General features: G+C 40.9%; 1 protein-coding gene across 11 annotated transcripts in view; it reads right to left on the bottom strand.

The window, feature by feature from the left end:
- Positions 1 to 1,786: 1,786 nt before the first annotated feature.
- LOC126267252 (protein bric-a-brac 1-like) overlaps positions 1,787 to 17,580 on the bottom strand; it is a 1,659,048-nt gene continuing 1,643,254 nt past the window's right edge. For 6 of the 11 annotated variants that reach the window (XM_049972274.1, XM_049972280.1, XM_049972272.1 and 3 more), the window contains 4 exons: positions 14,102 to 14,368; positions 9,402 to 9,550; positions 6,726 to 6,857; positions 1,787 to 3,928 (listed from right to left, as the gene is read on the bottom strand). In XM_049972274.1, coding sequence (XP_049828231.1) covers positions 3,410 to 3,928; positions 6,726 to 6,857; positions 9,402 to 9,550; positions 14,102 to 14,368 — 1,067 coding nt within the window. In that variant the 3' untranslated portion in view covers positions 1,787 to 3,409. The remainder of the gene's footprint in view (positions 3,929 to 6,725; positions 6,858 to 9,401; positions 9,551 to 14,101; positions 14,369 to 17,580) is intronic. The other 5 variants (XM_049972281.1, XM_049972277.1, XM_049972282.1 and 2 more) reach the window with 3 other exon arrangements.

Below are 17,580 nucleotides of genomic sequence, written 5' to 3' on the forward strand. Positions count from 1 at the left end.
CTCTAAATGCAGAACAATTGTTACTATTCACTGTCCGTAAGTTCCACATTTAGATGTTAAGAAATCTGACTCCAGTTTTGCCAACATAATGTGTCTAAATAAGATAGGATCATCCATTATATGCAGCATTTTGTTACGTGCAAGGAATTAAAGTCTTACATTTGTTTGTCCATCTGTGGGAACGTGAAACTAGAAAAGAGAACAGCATAAAATTATGTACTCCAGTGATCACATATCTTCATGCTTACTCAGCAAAGGAATGCATTACCATAATTTTCTCTAAGGAAAGATAAGCAAATTCATTCTTGTACATACATACATGTAAGTCAAACACACATGCCTAAATAAAGTTGTTAAGAAAATTATCTTTGGCACTCAATAAACCATGAAAACAAAATATTAAACCAAAAAGGACATCAGAATACATCAATGTCTATTTAGTACAAATGTATGTTGATACAGTATACTATATTACATTTCACATACAAAGAGCAGTAGAAAATACAACTGTGGAGCCAAGATTATGTGTGTCTATATGGTTTAACTTACATTGAATGAAAAAAAACTGAAAATAATTAACTTAACAACATGTTACTCCCACAAATTAAACTTGCCAATGATCAACAAAAAAGCAATATGAAGTGAAACTCATACTGAAATGTAACTAACAGAAAAGTAAGTTTTTATCACTACCACATCAATATCTTTATAATTTTCAGCAACATCAAAAACAGTAAAGTATGGCGTGATATAACATCAAAAACATCTGTTACTTTTTTCAAGTACACAGGAGAAATATTTGAAAATTGTTGATTTATGTTGTAATGATGTTTTCATAACCCATTTATAACAATTCCATTGTCCATTAAATGAAAATAAAATATTTGCTCGCCGTACACAACACACAGTGACATATTTGGAATCACAGTGATTTTTGAACTGGCTCAGGAGCAGATTAATGCCACCACACACTAAATTAACAATGATACAGTCACAGCTAATCATGGAAGTTAATTCTGCTATACAAACAGCATTACTTAAGAAACTGTTGCATCAGACCTGTGTGCATGAAGCTTACTGTCAATAAGTGGATCCAAGCCAGAGAGCTTTAGTGTGTCACGTCCTGGTTCTGTGTCTGACTACATAATGCTAATTGATATACTGTACATGATATTACTTATTGCATCATGGTATCTACTCTACTGTTTAGCTCTATGTGTGTCATATGTTTAACAGTTCAGTGCCGTATATCCCTTAACCCAAATAGAACTGAAGGTTACAGATATTAACTAAACATGCCATTTAGGGTGATACCTGTTACTGAAACAAAGCCATTTAATTTTGGCATTCCGGACAGTTTACTAAAAATTTACTAAAATGTGTTGATGGTACATCACATAATCAAATAGTCAGAAAACTGGAAGGCACTTCACTACTTTTTGAACACATTTAAGCCAAGAGTATTAACAACAATGGACATTCTTTGCTACTTACATGATGTTATTGTGAACTTTGCAGTACAACCTATTCCCGAGAACATTCACTGTTATGAGCTAGGCACGATTTGATGAATGCTATGAAAATTGCTTATGTCCACTAGTAATACAAATATGTTTGCAAAAATTCATTTATCAAGAATATGGTTGCCTACAAATTCACTGCATTGTGTCTTTCTTTTCACAGCTATTTTCTTAATTCCTTAAACTGATTTTATAAGCAAAATGAATTTCAAGGCCACTTCTTTGTAATTTCTCAATTATCACTTTGTTTTTGTGTGGTTGTGTCAACAATTTTATTATTTCAATCTTGGCATACCCCAATGGCAGGAAGGCATTTCCAAATAATTTTCTACTTTTACTATCAATATAAATTTTGTACATATCTTTCTTCAATAAACAAACAAATCACAAAAATAAGTATGTATTGGTATTTTTTTGTTTGTTTGTGTGTTTGTGATACATTTTAATCTACACCTGACTAGGCTATACTGGCATTTACAAGGAAGGACAAAATTAAGACAATAATAACATGATGCACAATGCAGATTGTTCAGATTAAGTGGGGATGTCCCACACACAACATACACACATTGAGGATACAAACACTAAACAGACACCGACACTTGTTGCGGTGATAATATACACTCTTTTATCACTGTCACTCTTCCTATATTCACAAAATATAAACAGGTCTATATGCTATATATATTTATATATCAATCCTTTCTTGAAGTCATAATTAAGATCTTGTTAGCTCACTTTGTGAGAACATTTTGTAATAGATTCTTGATAATAAACCTCCAACAACAACCGCAATTTTCATTTCCCTGTAATATATGTTGGCAAAACACTTTATTCAGTTCTCTATCTACACTTACTCTGATTAAAAATATATAAACTAATGTTACATGAATAATTAATAAATAATTCTTTTTGTTTATTAGGGTTCTGTATATGACATTAAACAAAAACAAGATAAAGTGTGTAACTGTAAGCAATGTTTGGCCACAGTGATTTCATACGTAATAATGATACAAAATATCATGAGATAATCACTTGGTACACATAACAATCATTATAACTTTGGTATTTTTCTAAACGAGAGAAATATGAACATAACATTGATTGGTCTGTACACTATAAATGTGAAGGGATCTTCTGACACTGTGTTGCGTTTGTACTGGAAACAATGGAAGCCTCTCAGTTTTTTTTTTTGTGCTGAAGGAGAAAGTGGGATTACAGAAGCAATCCCCGCGTGATTGGGTGCATTTGTCAAGCTATTGTTACTTATCCTAAACAGACACTTAAGGATTTCAGCACTACGTGATATATATGTGAAAGTAATATTATATTATTTCAATGATTACACCTGTAACTACATAACTGTACTATTGCATCAGTATGTACTTGTGAGAAGGAAATATTACACCCATCACGCGAGCTGACTGCCAATCTAACTGCTGGTCAAGTGCTAACAAAACAATGATCCATATTTTAAACAGATACAGCTTTATTCATTTATTTAACACCCTTAAAAACATAAAATTGTTCCAATACAATAGTGTGAAATGATATGAAATGCTTATCAAGTACTGTTGGGTGGGGAACTAATGTCATATATAACATTTCTACTACAGATATATTACTCAAATTGTTGTTCTACTTTAATCCATAAACCAGGACTCTGAAAATTAAATATTCTATAAATACTTTTTGGAAGGTTTGTGTTTTCTTTGTCACCATATTCTATAGCTACCACAATAGTCTTTGATGGACCTCACCATTTTTGGCTAGAAAACGGTCTTATACTTTTAAAAAACTTTAACTGTAATACACACAGTAATCTAGATGTTTTACTAGATCTACCCTTCTACACAGTGGTACCACAAGTCCAAAAATTTGATAGAGCTTCACTCATCTTGTGCCTCCACTGAAGATTCAAGCTTGACAGGCACTGGAGTAGATTCCTTTGTTTCTTTGACAAGATTCTGTGGAGAGCTGCCAACATTGGGACTCTTCACTATCTCTTCAATGTCCTCCTGGAAGAGGGTCTCAGGACGTGGGGAAGCAAAACTTGGTGGTGGCTTGTATGGCATTCCACCACCCAAGCCGACAGAAGCAAGTGGAGACGGAACAGCAGGTGGGCTAGGTGAACCAGAGACTGCTGGACTGGCTCCTCCATTGGAAGTGGCCGGGTGTGAGTGGGTGTGTGGAGGAGGGAGACACAGCCCCAGGCTCCCTGCCAGGCCGGCGACAGTGGCATCTGTCGCTCCGACAGAGCACATCTGTTGCCGCAGGCCTTGCGCCATCACGGCCACAGCTGCGGCCGCTGCTACACCGGGTGACATAGTTGTTTCTGGCCCATTTGTGCAAGATGGACCACTTTCTGTACCGGTACCATAGCCTTGTAGGGTCTCCTGCATTTGCTGCTGAGAAATTATGTTTTATTAAAACCTTGCAACAAAAATGTAATTAAAAAAAGACATGATATATGAAAATTAAGAACAGAGAGAATTTAGCAATCAGGACTACATTAATCATCCCTCAATAAAAACAGAATACTTCTCATGATTTGGAAACTAACGCACCAACTGAAAACCTTGACTCTCAAGTGGACAATAAATTGAAATGGAAAATAGACTCTGACAATCTCTTTGAAATTTCAGTTCATCTTGTTTCTTGTTTATAAGTATTTCTTAGTATGTCTCAAACAACACATATTTCCACATTTATTTGTTTATATCTGATGGGGTACACAGTCTCTCGTGGGATAAGAACTTAAATGCCAAGAAAACTTATGGAATAGTTGACAACTGCTACAGAACAACTGACAATTGCTAAGAAACATCCAACCAGCGATAATAAAAGGAAATGTACGGGGTAAGATGTGTTAACTGTAGCAAAGTCTGTCCACAAACATTCTGTATGCACTCAATAGTTCATGTAGTATGGTGTTTCATGATCATTGTTGAGGAACCAATTGATGTAACATTCTGTGTGGTACAGCAGTTTGTTTTCAAGACATCATTTGTGGCTTGTGATTGCAAATGAGCAGCTGGACAGCTCGAAGCCAATCAAAGTGTTACTACAATTACCACAGTAATGGATCTGTCCAAAGTGTCATCTCGTGATTAAAAAAGGCTGCTGAAGATGGAAATGCCATGTGAAAGCATGCCAATGGGTGTGGACAGATTACCACACCACGAGAGGATCAACATGTAGCCCTAGTGATGAAAAGGAAAGGACACTCCACTCCTCGACAGATTGCTACAGACCTCACAATTACTACCGGTACACGTGTCTCAGCCAGAACCAATTCTCAACACCTATGTCAGGCTGCTTTGTATGCTCAGAAGCCTATTAAATGCATCCCATTTCAACCATGTGCCATCATTGAGAAAGAGTTTGTTGGTGCAGGTAGCATGTTGGTTGGTGTCAGCAATAGCTGTTTTATGAGGAATCCCACTCCACTGTGGAAACTGATTCTGACTACCAATTAGTGTGGAAAGTGTGTGGAACACATTTCACACCACAGAATGTTCATGAAAGTTATCAGTATGGCCTAGAAACTATGGTGTGGGCAGGTAGTATGTGCAATGGCCAAACACCGTTGTATATCTTCGTGTGAGGTACCACTACAACACAGCGATATTGCAGAGATTTTATTCTGGATCATGTCCATCTATTTAGGGGTGTGGTAGGCCCCGACTGTCTGTTTATGGGTTTATGGATGAGAATCACCGGCCCACTGAGGTGACTGACACACTGGAAAGTGAAGATATTGGATGTACAGAATGGTCTGCGTATTCCCTGGACCTAAATGCTACACAGCACACATTTCTCAATGAACACCACCTCCCCAAACTGTGCAAGAACTGAAAACCACATTGAGAGAGGAGTGGGACAATATCCCCCAGGGATTCCTCAACAGTTTCGTGGCCAGTATGAATAACACGTGAAAAGTGAGCATTGGTGCCCGAGGACATATTTCTTAATGTGAGTCTGATTTCGAACTTTAGTTGGGAGTCTGAGCTGTGTCAAACATTAAAGTTATTTATATCTGTTACCCCTTACCCTGCTTTCCCATGTGTTGAAATCTGTAATAAATATACCACTCCACCTCTACTACTTACGTACTGTGTTTCATGTTGTCCATCATCACCTGTCATTATTCCTGTCCAATAGTGTCTCTGTTTCTTAGCAGTTATCTAGCAGTGTACTTAACAGCTCAACCTGCATTCCTCACATTCAACTCCTCCTCAAGTGGCAGCTTGTATCATTAGGGGAAGATAATGAATCTCTAGAAACCTGCTGGTCCAACACGGTTATGAGTGTTCCACAACACTTCTACGTACTAAAAATTGTGTACGGCATGCTTTTAATAATTAACATCTCACAGACAACTGAACTAAAACTACACTGTATTGCAGCTAAAGACATATTTATGCAGGAAGTTATTACACTGTAATTTATTGCCTGCTCTATCTAATAGTTATTAATGCCTCAGTAGGGCAGTCTGAAGTTGGATATCTACAAAACATTTTGTTTAAAAGGCTACAAAAAAAGTTTTTGTATTTATTTTCTAATAAATCATAGGGCCAGGCAGATTTTGTTCCAAACCCACTTTTTTCAATCAGCAATTTATTATCTATCTTCTGATAATCTTTCTCAACTTCATTTCTTTTCAAACCTTGTAATATTTCTTCTGATCTACATCCCCTAGGATGTCTTATCGTTCACTTACCAATATTAAGATTTATTTTGACTCGCACAGAAAACTGGGCTCATGTTGGAAAGAGCAGAGTTCAAATCCTCATCTAGCTGTCCTACTTTACAACAGAGGTTTTGCAAGGTTTCAATAAATCACTTATGGTCTAGATGATTCCTCTTACAATTCCTTCTGCTTCCTAAGCATCAGCCCAGTCTGTAATGAATTTATCAAGAACACAGGCACTCCTCTCACATTTAAATTTTCTTGAGCGACATCAATGAGTTGCATTTTTCTGCTCACTACTATTGCTCCTAGCATAGGAAGATACATAGATACATTCTTCTCATAGAACAGTTTCATTTGCCTATTTAGCTGTGTGACCTGGTACTGTTACATTAGCATGATTTGATTTTTTTAATTGGCACAACACAGTGAAAGAATATAAAGTTCATGTTTTGGTTTTAGAATTATGCACAATAAAAATGAAATTCCTCAATCAAGCAAATGTAACTTACTGCTAAGTGTGAATAGGTTAAATCTGGGTCCTCTTTTATGTGCTGGGAGAAGCCACCAACAGCAAGGGGTGACGAAACATAGCGTGACACAAGATTTGTTGGCAGAGGGCTCCTTCTTGCCTGTGTGTGAGACTGCAACAGTAATAAGACAAACAGGAACTCATGAGATACCACACAGAAATGTACACAAAAACACAAACAAAGTTAACTTAGTTGTCATTCCACACGTAAAAAGTCAGAACCAACAAAATTAATACATCAGCACGTACACAGACACATACATAAGCACTGAAAAATAAAGTTAGATTATCTGCAACAAAGAGCATCCCATGGCACCTTCGATATGTAAATGTGATATGTAAACTCTGATTTGTAACCTAAATTATGCACACTAGGCCTATTTTCAAATTATAAAGAATGTTTTTGATTCTAGAACAAAGCAAAAGTAAATTCTGAAAAGTATTCGACATAGGCTTTAAATGGATGGGTTTTACTTTATTGGAATAAATGTTGGTGACTATGAGAACGTCAGTGAAGAGCGTTGCATTCAAAAGGTTGGTAGTTCTAATCCCCATCCGATAATTCTGATTTATGTTTTCCGATGCTCCCCTAAGTTGGTTTAAGACTGCTACTCAAATGGTTCCTTTAAGATGGACACAAGGAAATTCCTTTTTCAATCCATCCCCAATGTGAGCGTGTGCTCCTTCTCTAATGACCTCATCACTGACAGTGCATAAAGTTCTTATCTTCCTTACTTTATATGATAATTAATCACTTTTTTTCAGGGTACATTCATGTATGGTGTGATGGAAAAACATGACTATATAATTCTGCAGATCGAAATTTTCTAGCCGTATCCTGATGATCCTTTCATCCAATTCATTTACTTTAAAGAAGTTATCTTTAGCAGTAATTTAGAATGTCTAAATTCACTGGCAACATTTCACGAGTAGGAGGTTCCTTTCTTGAAGTGACTCTCATTTCACTTCATTGTACACACAGATTAGCACTTTCAGTCACCATCTACGTACCACATTTCTAAATTTACCCAACCTTAATCTTTAGGCCATCATAATGAAAGCCTCGGGCTCGTGAGTAAGAACACTAAACATAGGAAATGCAAGATTCTTGTATGCGGTATCCTTGGAGACGTGCACACTTGTCCTGAACATTCCTTTACTTTAATTTTAGCTTTCTTTCAAATGTTACCTCACGATATTCAGTCAAGGCCACAAACTTTCACAAGTTCATCACTAATGCGATAAATGAATAGTTTGTGCAATCATTTCCTATTCTTTGGCGTGTGTGTGTGTGTGTGTGTGTGTGTGTGTGTGTGTGTGTGTCGTCCTTATCTTAAGTTAGTTTAAGTTAGATTAAGTAGTGTGTAAGCTTAGGGACTGATGACCTCAGCAGTTTGGTCCCATAAGACCTTACCACAAATTTACAATTTTCTATTCATCGGGGGAAGCTGCCATTCAATGGGGGAAGAGAAAATGTCTTCCGGCTTACCATACCGGTATGCCCTGGCACTTAACTGGTGATCGTACTTTCTTGCATTATAACACGCTTGATTTTGCAAATCGATTAGTATATTCATCGCGCTGCATGGTGTCGTGATTGCAAAGATGGACCTCGCCATGGACGTCGGCAGTGAAGTTGCGCATCATGCGGCCTATTGCGCACAGTTTGAGTCGTAACACGACGTCCTGTGGCTGCACGAAAAGCATTATTCAACATGGTGGCGTTGCTGTCAAGGTTCCTCCGAGCCATAATCCGTAGATAGCGGTCATCCGCTGCCGTAGTAGCCCTTGGGCAGCCCGAACGAGGCATGTCATCGACAGTTCCTGTCTCTCTGTATCTCCATGTCCGAACAACATCGCTTTGGTTCACTCCGAGAAGCCTGGACATTCCCTTGTTGAGGGCCCTTCCTGGCACAAAGTAACAACGCGGACGCGACCGAACCGCGTTATTGACCGTATGGGCATGGTTGAGCTACAGACAACACAAGCTGTGTACCTCCTTCCTGGTGGAATGGCTGGAACTGATCGGCTGTTCGACCCCCTCCGTGTAATAGATGCTGCTCATGCATGGATGTAGAATTTTGGTCGGTTTTAGTGACATCTCTGAATAGTGTAAGGGACTGTGTCTGTGACACAATATCCACAGTCAATGTCTGTCTTCAGGAGTTCTGGGAACCGGGGTGATGCAAAACTTTTATGTTTATGTTTTTCCGGTGGGATGAAAGCTAGATGATCGCTGGACAAACGTATAGCCCTCAAAAGACTCTATGGCGATAAGTAAGTTGATTGTTTTTTCACCAGAATTATCAAACCAGTCTTGTACTTAGTAATAAGCTAATAAATGGGAACGCACCTCTAACCACCTGCGTTATAAACAGAAGCACACATGCAAGACTGCCTGGCTCTAGGTTATGACTGGTTTAGTGAGCAGTAACACTGCAAGTAACCTTGAGTAATGGCATATTTTATCTTGTTCCTGATTTACATCGTGCATTCTTACGAGTAATTAGCATGAGCAATGGAAATCATTAGGAAGATATTTAATTTGTTTCTCTAACTGTACGGAATATTAATTAAGAGTTACTGGCTGAGCTTACAAAATCCTCATGTGTAACTGTAAGCATTCCATTCACATAAAAGTAGAAGTGATACGTACTGCCAGGCGAGGGTACGCAAGGTGCGAGTCATCTTTGATGTGCTGCGTGTCACGGAAGACAACAGCCCGTATGACGCCATGAATATGTTCCTCTGGCCAGGATCCAAGCAGTATGCGCTGCGGGCGGCCCCTTCCTTTAGGGCGCAAATCTGCAGCAAGGAGTAAAATTACACAATTACAAAACAGCACTAAATGGAAAGTATTGCTTCACAACGTTAGTAGCACTCAGCTGTCAACAACAATAACTGGAACATTATTAGAAACGTCTCATTACAAATATTACACAACAGTATTTGATAACAATAAAAGGCATATTTCATTCTTAGAGTTGTTTCTCGCTTTAAGTCAGTGCACGTAGCTCCCCACACAATAATTAATTTCAACATAAGAAACGCAATCATCAAGCCTTAAGACGGCCACACACGTAACTGTATGCGTGTCAAGCATATTTGCGCAAGTCCGCTTGAGCAAGCATGCACAAATTCCACGCGATTCAAGCATGCTTCTACAAGCGTTAGTTTCTTTACCAGAAAATGTCGAGCTCAGACGACGACGCGTTGGATTTGGCAGCGTTTTTGCTTGTGTTATGAAAAAACAAAAGAGAAAACGTGATGTGCGTACTAAAGAGTGGTTAAGGATACGAAAATGTTATTTCCATATTAACTATTCGCGGTAGACTCGCTGTGGAAACTTTCTCACACTAGGGTTGAGTTTCAAAGATGGCGGTGCTTTCCGCGCAGGCCGCTGCCGTGGTAATATGTCAGGCACTTCCTATTCATTTTGTTTCGGTGATTACTATACAATTTCATTCGCCTTTGGTGTATCTCAGTTTTCCCCGATTGCTATTAATCTAATGGACTGTTAGGGTTAGGGTAATCCACTGACTGATCTCACAGGACTTGCTTCTCGACCGCCGTGGAGTACAGTCCTTAGAGCTGTTCCGATTGTACAGAGAGAGCAGTTAGTTGTAAATACGTCCGGACACCAGGGCGAAACTTTATATTTTCGCGGACATAAGACAATCACCGGCGAACGTGGGGTCATCTCCCGCAGTACGAGGCGTCACTGCCGCACGGTCTCAGGCGTCAAGTCACGGACTGCGCGGCATCTCCCGCCGGAGGTTCGAGTCCTCCCTCGGGCACGGGTGTGTGTTGTTCTTACTGTAAGTTAGTTTAGGTAGTGGGTAAGCCTAGGGACCGACGACCTCAGCAGTTTGGTCCCTTAGGAATTCACACACATTTGAACATTTTTTGAGGCGCCGCCGACCCTAGCAGCTTCGGCAGCGCCCGAACGCAGACGACAGCATCTCGTCTTTGACTGGCTACATCGGTAACGTTGCGCAGCTTCGGCAAATTCAGAAGCCTATCAATCGTTTTTTTTTCTCTTATAGCAGCCTTGTACTCGCAGTAGTCACCAGATATTCATAGGCGCTTGCACAATGTCTACGGAGACTTGGCAGCGAAGAAAAGCACGGTGAGTCGTTGGGCAATACATCTGTCGTCATCACAAGGCCGCGCACACCTGTCCGATCTCTCGCGTACCGGCTGGCTGCACACAGTTGTGGTTCCTGCAATGTTGAAACGTGCGGACACTCTCATTAGAGGTGATCCACAGATGACAATCAACATGTCGCTGCACAACTGGACGTCTTTGGAGGTGGTGCTGACACACATGTCTACCATTTGGGGAACCCAAAGATGTGTGACCGCTGGGTTTATCGCCTTCTAGCAGAAGACCATAAAGAGCAATAAAGGACCGTCTCTGAGAAATTGCTTACGCGTTACGAGGCTAATCGTGAGAATTTTTCGTCGAACATCATCACAGACGATGAAACATGGGTTCGTCACTCCGAACTGAAGACAAATGGCAATCCATGGAGTGGTGCCACACCACCTCTCATTTGCAGATGAAGATCAAAACCACATCCTCAGCCGCTTATTTTGTTTGAAGTGCTCCCTCGTGGTGGAACGATAAACTCTGAAGTGTTGGTGTGCTACTCTCAGGAAATTGAAGAAACGACTTCCGCGTGTTGGTCGCCACACAAATGCAAACGAACTTCTCCTTCTCCACGACAATGTAGGGCCCACACAAATCTGCGCACCCGAGAGGAGCTCACAAAACTTCATTGGACTCTTCTTCCTCATCACCCTACAGACTGGATCCCACACCTTCAGACTTTCATCTGTTTGGCCCAATGAAGGATGCACAGCACGGGAAGCGGTATGTGGATGATGGAGAAGTTACTGACGCAGCAAGACATCGGCTTCGTCGTCGACCAGTAGAGTGGTACCATGCGAGCATACAGGTCCTTCCAGTAAGGAGGCGTAACGGCGTCGCATTAAATGGAAATTATATTGAAAAATAGAGTTTTGTAGCCAAAAGAGTGAGGAATAATGTGGTGTATTGGAATTCTGAATAAAACCAACCTGCTTTCAGAAAAAAATATGTTGCACCAACTATGACAAATTTTACATCGGTCAAACCGGTCGTTCTTTTAAAATTAGATTGAGAGAGCATTTGCGGGCACATAACAAACCTGCATTGGGAATGCATTCGGCAGAAACCGGCCACACCCTAGGCAACATCGAGAGTTGTATGCGTATTCTACACAGGGCAGAGAAGGGTTGCGCTCTTGACTTGTTGGAGATTTACAAAGCGAAAAAGCATGAGCCCACTAGGGTGCCCAACGCCTACTTTGCTTTGTTTGATAACGTACTACGATAACCAAACAATGCCTCGCGTATTTATACCTAGCCTTACTTATGTCGAGAACAGTAGGCATTTGTCTCACTTCCATATGTTAATCGCACTAATCCTGTAACTGATTAAGTTCTACCTATTCATTGAATGTATAACCAGACTATATAATTTTATTTATTGACTGTTAATAGTTGTTTAAGAGTTTCCTGTGGGAGATATATCACGTTGTATGTAAAGCCCTCTAGTGATTAAGTTCTTGAGATCGGTGCAAGCCTAAATAACATTCTGGCGGCCTACCCAACAGAGGGCGCTGATCATTGATCTGTCCTTTTTCAGCTGTCATACAGACATTTTATCTTTCACAGGCAATTTATAGGTTGTTACAGGCAAGGTAATACGTATATTATTGTTGTCCGTAAATTCACCATAAAAAGGATCGGTCCTATTCTGTTCATATATTTCCTTTTAATAATTTTATATGGGTAACTGTATTCGTCTTTTAATGTATCAATTTAGTTTCTATGATAGTTACCAATTTTAAAAGTTTGCTACATGTATTTTACATAATGTGTTTTTATCAGATTAAGTTTTTTGCGTAAATGATGACTACATCTGAGCCGACAGTAGCGACATCTAGGGATGATGTAGGCAAACAGGTTTCTGGTAGCCACCGTACTTCAGTAGCCAGTTGCAATAATGACTGTGTGGCCGATGCGGCCCATTCTACACCTTACTTTAGATCTATATGACGATGCTATGTTGATTATATTTATATGTTTGGACGTGCCATTATGGCCTTATCTCTTTAGGACATGGTGTAAAAAAAAGGTACGTTTTACCGTATTTTCTGTACATCTCCCTGGTTGTGTGATAGTACAGGGTGATCAAAAAGTCAGTATAAATTTGAAAACTTAATAAACCACGGAATAATGTAGATAGAGGTAAAAATTGACATACATGGTTGGAATGACATGGGGTTTTATTAGAACAAAAAAAAAAAAAAACAAAGTTCACCAAATGTCCGACAGATGGCGCGTGAATGATCTCTTGCGCGCGTCGTTTGGTGGTGATCGTGTGCTCAGCCGCCACTTCCGTCATGCTTGGCCACCCAGGGCCATAGCTCAGTCCGTGTGGTTATTGGCTTTGGGGTTACCTGAAGTTGCAAGTGTATCGTGATCGACAGACATCTCTAGGGATGCTGAAAGACAACATCCGATGCCAATGCCTCACCATAACTCCGAACATGCTTTACAGTGCTGTTCACAACATTATTCCTCGACTACAGCTACTGTTGAGGAATGATGGTGGACATATGAGCATCTCCTGTAAAGAACATCATCTTTGCTTTGTCTTACTTTGTTATGCTAATTATTGCTATTCTGATCAGGTGAAGCGCCATCTGTCGGAAATTTTTTGAACTTTCGTATTTTTTTATTTTTTTATTCTTTTTTTTTTTGTTCTAATAAAACCCCATGTCATTCCAAGCATGTGTGTCAATTTGTACCTCTCTGTCTACATTATTCCGTGATTTATTCAGTTTTCAAATTTATACTGATTTTTTGATCACCCGGTATATTGTGATACGTGTTGCTGTATTATGTTGAAAGACACACTGCTCACTAGGTGTATACATTTGTATGTTACAGATTTGAGGATAGTCATTACGAACTGAAAGCGGTCATTGTCTAAAGAATTCATATTGCGATCAAAGACTGGAATAAAAAAACATTTAAAAATATGTTGCATCACTTATTGAATGCCACTCGTACAACTTGAGCAGCAATGGTTCCAACCTATTTTCGTTGGTGTTATTTCCAAAACGTATTGATGACTCTCCGTCCAAGATAACATGCTATGCCTCCCCTAGCAAGAAAGGCTCAACTCAGTCAGAAATTTTGCTTGCTACCTCAACAATAGTACTTTTGTTAGCAAAATTTATATGATAGGGAATCAGACGCCTTTCGGAAGGCATAAGGCGAGTAAAGAAAATGGATATTCACCTGCTCCGCCGTCGGTGGAAGGTCCGAGCATGTTGTGCACGCGGTTGGCGTAGAGCACGAACGTCGGGTAGGGGATGTCATACTTGCGCGCCGCCTGCGACAGCGACAGGCCCTCGCGCAGCACGGAGAAGATGGCCTCGGCCATGGTCTCGGGTCGCCACGACTTTAGCGGCCCGCGCTCGCGGAAGCGCAGGTTGTGCACCAGGCTCTGGTTCGTGTTCCAGCACTTCTGCCACATCGACTGCAGCTGGTACTGGTAGCTGTCTGCTGGAACACACACACGCACCGGGGCCCTTAGTGCTTTGTTTCTATCTATAACACTCTCTTAAAAGAAAACATTGTGTCGCACTATAACAAAGAAATGAAACAAATTACGGTAAAATGCATTATGGACTATATGAGTCACACATTAGCTAACACTAAGTGGCAAGACATGGGAGGATACAAAAATAAAATTTTCCGGAGAAACGGCTACCCATGTAATAACACTTTAAGTTAATCCTGGACATTGACTAAAGATGACAAAAAATACGGGCAGTTGAAATCCAATTTCCAGGCGAAGGAAAAGGACCTGACATAAACAGTATTACAAGAGAACTTAGCATGTACTGAATAAAAACACAATAGTGCAAAAATGTAAAAAATAGAAATAACACATCAGCAGGATGGGGAAACCAGAATGGTTGAAGAAGTAATCTATTATGAATCAACACAAAGTTTTCAAGAATATGTGTAATGTGCTTGTGTCTTCAGCGATGTCAGCGTTGTGTGCGTGTGTGTAATCAAAGGGTAAATAATAGTATTACGCATCGTTGCCTGTTCCAGCTTCATAGTTGTCTCAAGCGTGTTCTGGATTTTCCTCGGTCTCTTCATTTAAAAAAAAAATAAAAATAAAAAAAATAGTTGAAATGGCTCTGAGCACTATGGGACTTAACATATGTGGTCATCAGTCCCCTAGAACTTAGAACTAATTAAACCTAACTAACCTAAGGACATCACACACATCCATGCCCGAGGCAGGGTTCGAACCTGTAGCGGTCACGCGGTTCCAGACTGAAGCGCCTAGTACCGCACGGCCACACCGGCCGGCTCTCTTCTTTCCCTCGGCTTGTAAAATCCGACGCTGCCTTGCGAGTTCTCATATATATATCCTTTACCACTCCTCCAAAATCTCGCGTACGCCGATTGTGTTTTACTCAGCTGATTTTTAGTCGGCACCACTGCTTCGCTGCCATCAAGCAATACGGGAAAAGCCATTATTTTCTAGAATTTCATTTTCATTTCTTTCCTAACTTTTTTAAAAGTTCTTTGAATGGTCCCACATACAACTTTATATTTGCTATCTTTTTGCTCAACGTCCTTCCCTTTATAAAAACATGTCTCAGCCAAGAACTTAAAATTCGCACTTCTTCTAAAACGTCCTTTGCATAATAACTTTGACCTCACTGGATCCTTTCCTCTAAAAGCCGCAATTTTGATTTTATTAACTGAGATTTTAAGGTTATAAGATTTATGTACTTTACATTATTTGAAAAATACATGGGTTCTGTAACTATCATTTACTTGGATCCTGGAATCAGTATTTGATCGTCTGCAAATACAAGAGTGTTTGAATAGACACCGTTTGCTAATTTAATTCCTGGCTCTACTGGCAGTTTACAGTCGTTTAAAATGTCGACAGTATGTGTACACACAACGTAATATGTACACACACAATGCGTTTGTTGTGGTTTCTCTGCGTCGTGAAGTCTTCACACAACTGCATCACAGACATTACGACCTGATGTTTCCTGCACGCTCATACTGGGACTATGCCTGTCAGCATAGATTGACCGTTTTGCGTCGACGCGTCCACACTTCAACAGCTGACCTTCTGCCCAGTGGAAAATAAGCATTAATGGCTTGCTCTTGCTTCATGTACCTGGAGCTACTAATCAACCTAAAAACATATGTGTAATGACTATAATTATTAGTCTGCAAAAGTCGTAAATGCTGATGTAATATGTTCACTACACCGTCCTCAGTTACCAACAATAATATCTGCACTTATACCTGTTACACCCTGTATATTAAGAGTGACTCATAAGCTATACCATTGCATACTGTATATGTAGATTGTAGACTGTAAATTATATATTGTAGAAGCCGTTCACGTCTTTTAATTTTTGTGCCTATGATAAAAATCTGTATTTCTGTACAGAGTCTTTATTACCACAGTTAGATGTGGCGAATAGCCCTTATTTTCTAGTATTTGCCATAATTTTATTCGATTTACCCTGACCAACGCCTTATTAAAATACACTCCTGGAAATGGAAAAAAGAACACATTGACACCGGTGTGTCAGACCCACCATACTTGCTCCGGACACTGCGAGAGGGCTGTACAAGCAATGATCACACGCACGGCACAGCGGACACACCAGGAACCGCGGTGTTCGCCAGTGGTCGGCGGAAGGTGCACGTGCCCGTCGACCTGGGACCGGACCGCAGCGACGCACGGATGCACGCCAAGACCGTAGGATCCTACGCAGTGCCGTAGGGGACCGCACCGCCACTTCCCAGCAAATTAGGGACACTGTTGCTCCTGGGGTATCGGCGAGGACCATTCGCCACCGTCTCCGTGAAGCTGGGCTACGGTCCCGCACACCGTTAGGCCGTCTTCCGCTCACGCCCCAACATCGTGCAGCCCGCCTCCAGTGGTGTCGCGACAGGCGTGAATGGAGGGACGAATGGAGACGTGTCGTCTTCAGCGATGAGAGTCGCTTCTGCCTTGGTGCCAATGATGGTCGTATGCGTGTTTGGCGCCGTGCAGGTGAGCGCCACAATCAGGACTGCATACGACCGAGGCACACAGGGCCAACACCCGGCATCATGGTGTGGGGAGCGATCTCCTTCACTGGCCGTACACCTCTGGTGATCGTCGAGGGGACACTGAATAGCGCACAGTACATCCAAACCGTCATCGAACCCATCGTTCTACCATTCCTAGACCGTCAAGGGAACTTGCTGTTCCAACAGGACAATGCACGTCCGCATGTATCCCGTGCCACCCAACGTGCTCTAGAAGGTGTAAGTCAACTACCCTGGCCAGCAAGATCTCCGGATCTGTCCCCCATTGAGCATGTTTGGGACTGGATGAAGCGTCGTCTCACGCGGTCTGCACGTCCAGCACGAACGCTGGTCCAACTGAGGCGCCAGGTGGAAATGGCATGGCAAGCCGTTCCACAGGACTACATCCAGCATGTCTACGATCGTCTCCATGGGAGAATAGCAGCCTGCATTGCTGCGAAAGGTGGATATACACTGTACTAGTGCCGACATTGTGCATGCTCTGTTGCCTGTGTCTATATGCCTGTGGTTCTGTCAGTGTGATCATGTGATGTATCTGACCCCAGGAATGTGTCAATAAAGTTTCCCCTTCCTGGGACAATGAATTCATGGTGTTCTTATTTCAATTTCCAGGAGTGTATATAAAAGCA

Source organism: Schistocerca gregaria, chromosome 4 (assembly GCF_023897955.1).
Source record: "Schistocerca gregaria isolate iqSchGreg1 chromosome 4, iqSchGreg1.2, whole genome shotgun sequence".
In the NCBI taxonomy this organism is placed as follows: Eukaryota; Metazoa; Arthropoda; class Insecta; order Orthoptera; family Acrididae; genus Schistocerca; species Schistocerca gregaria.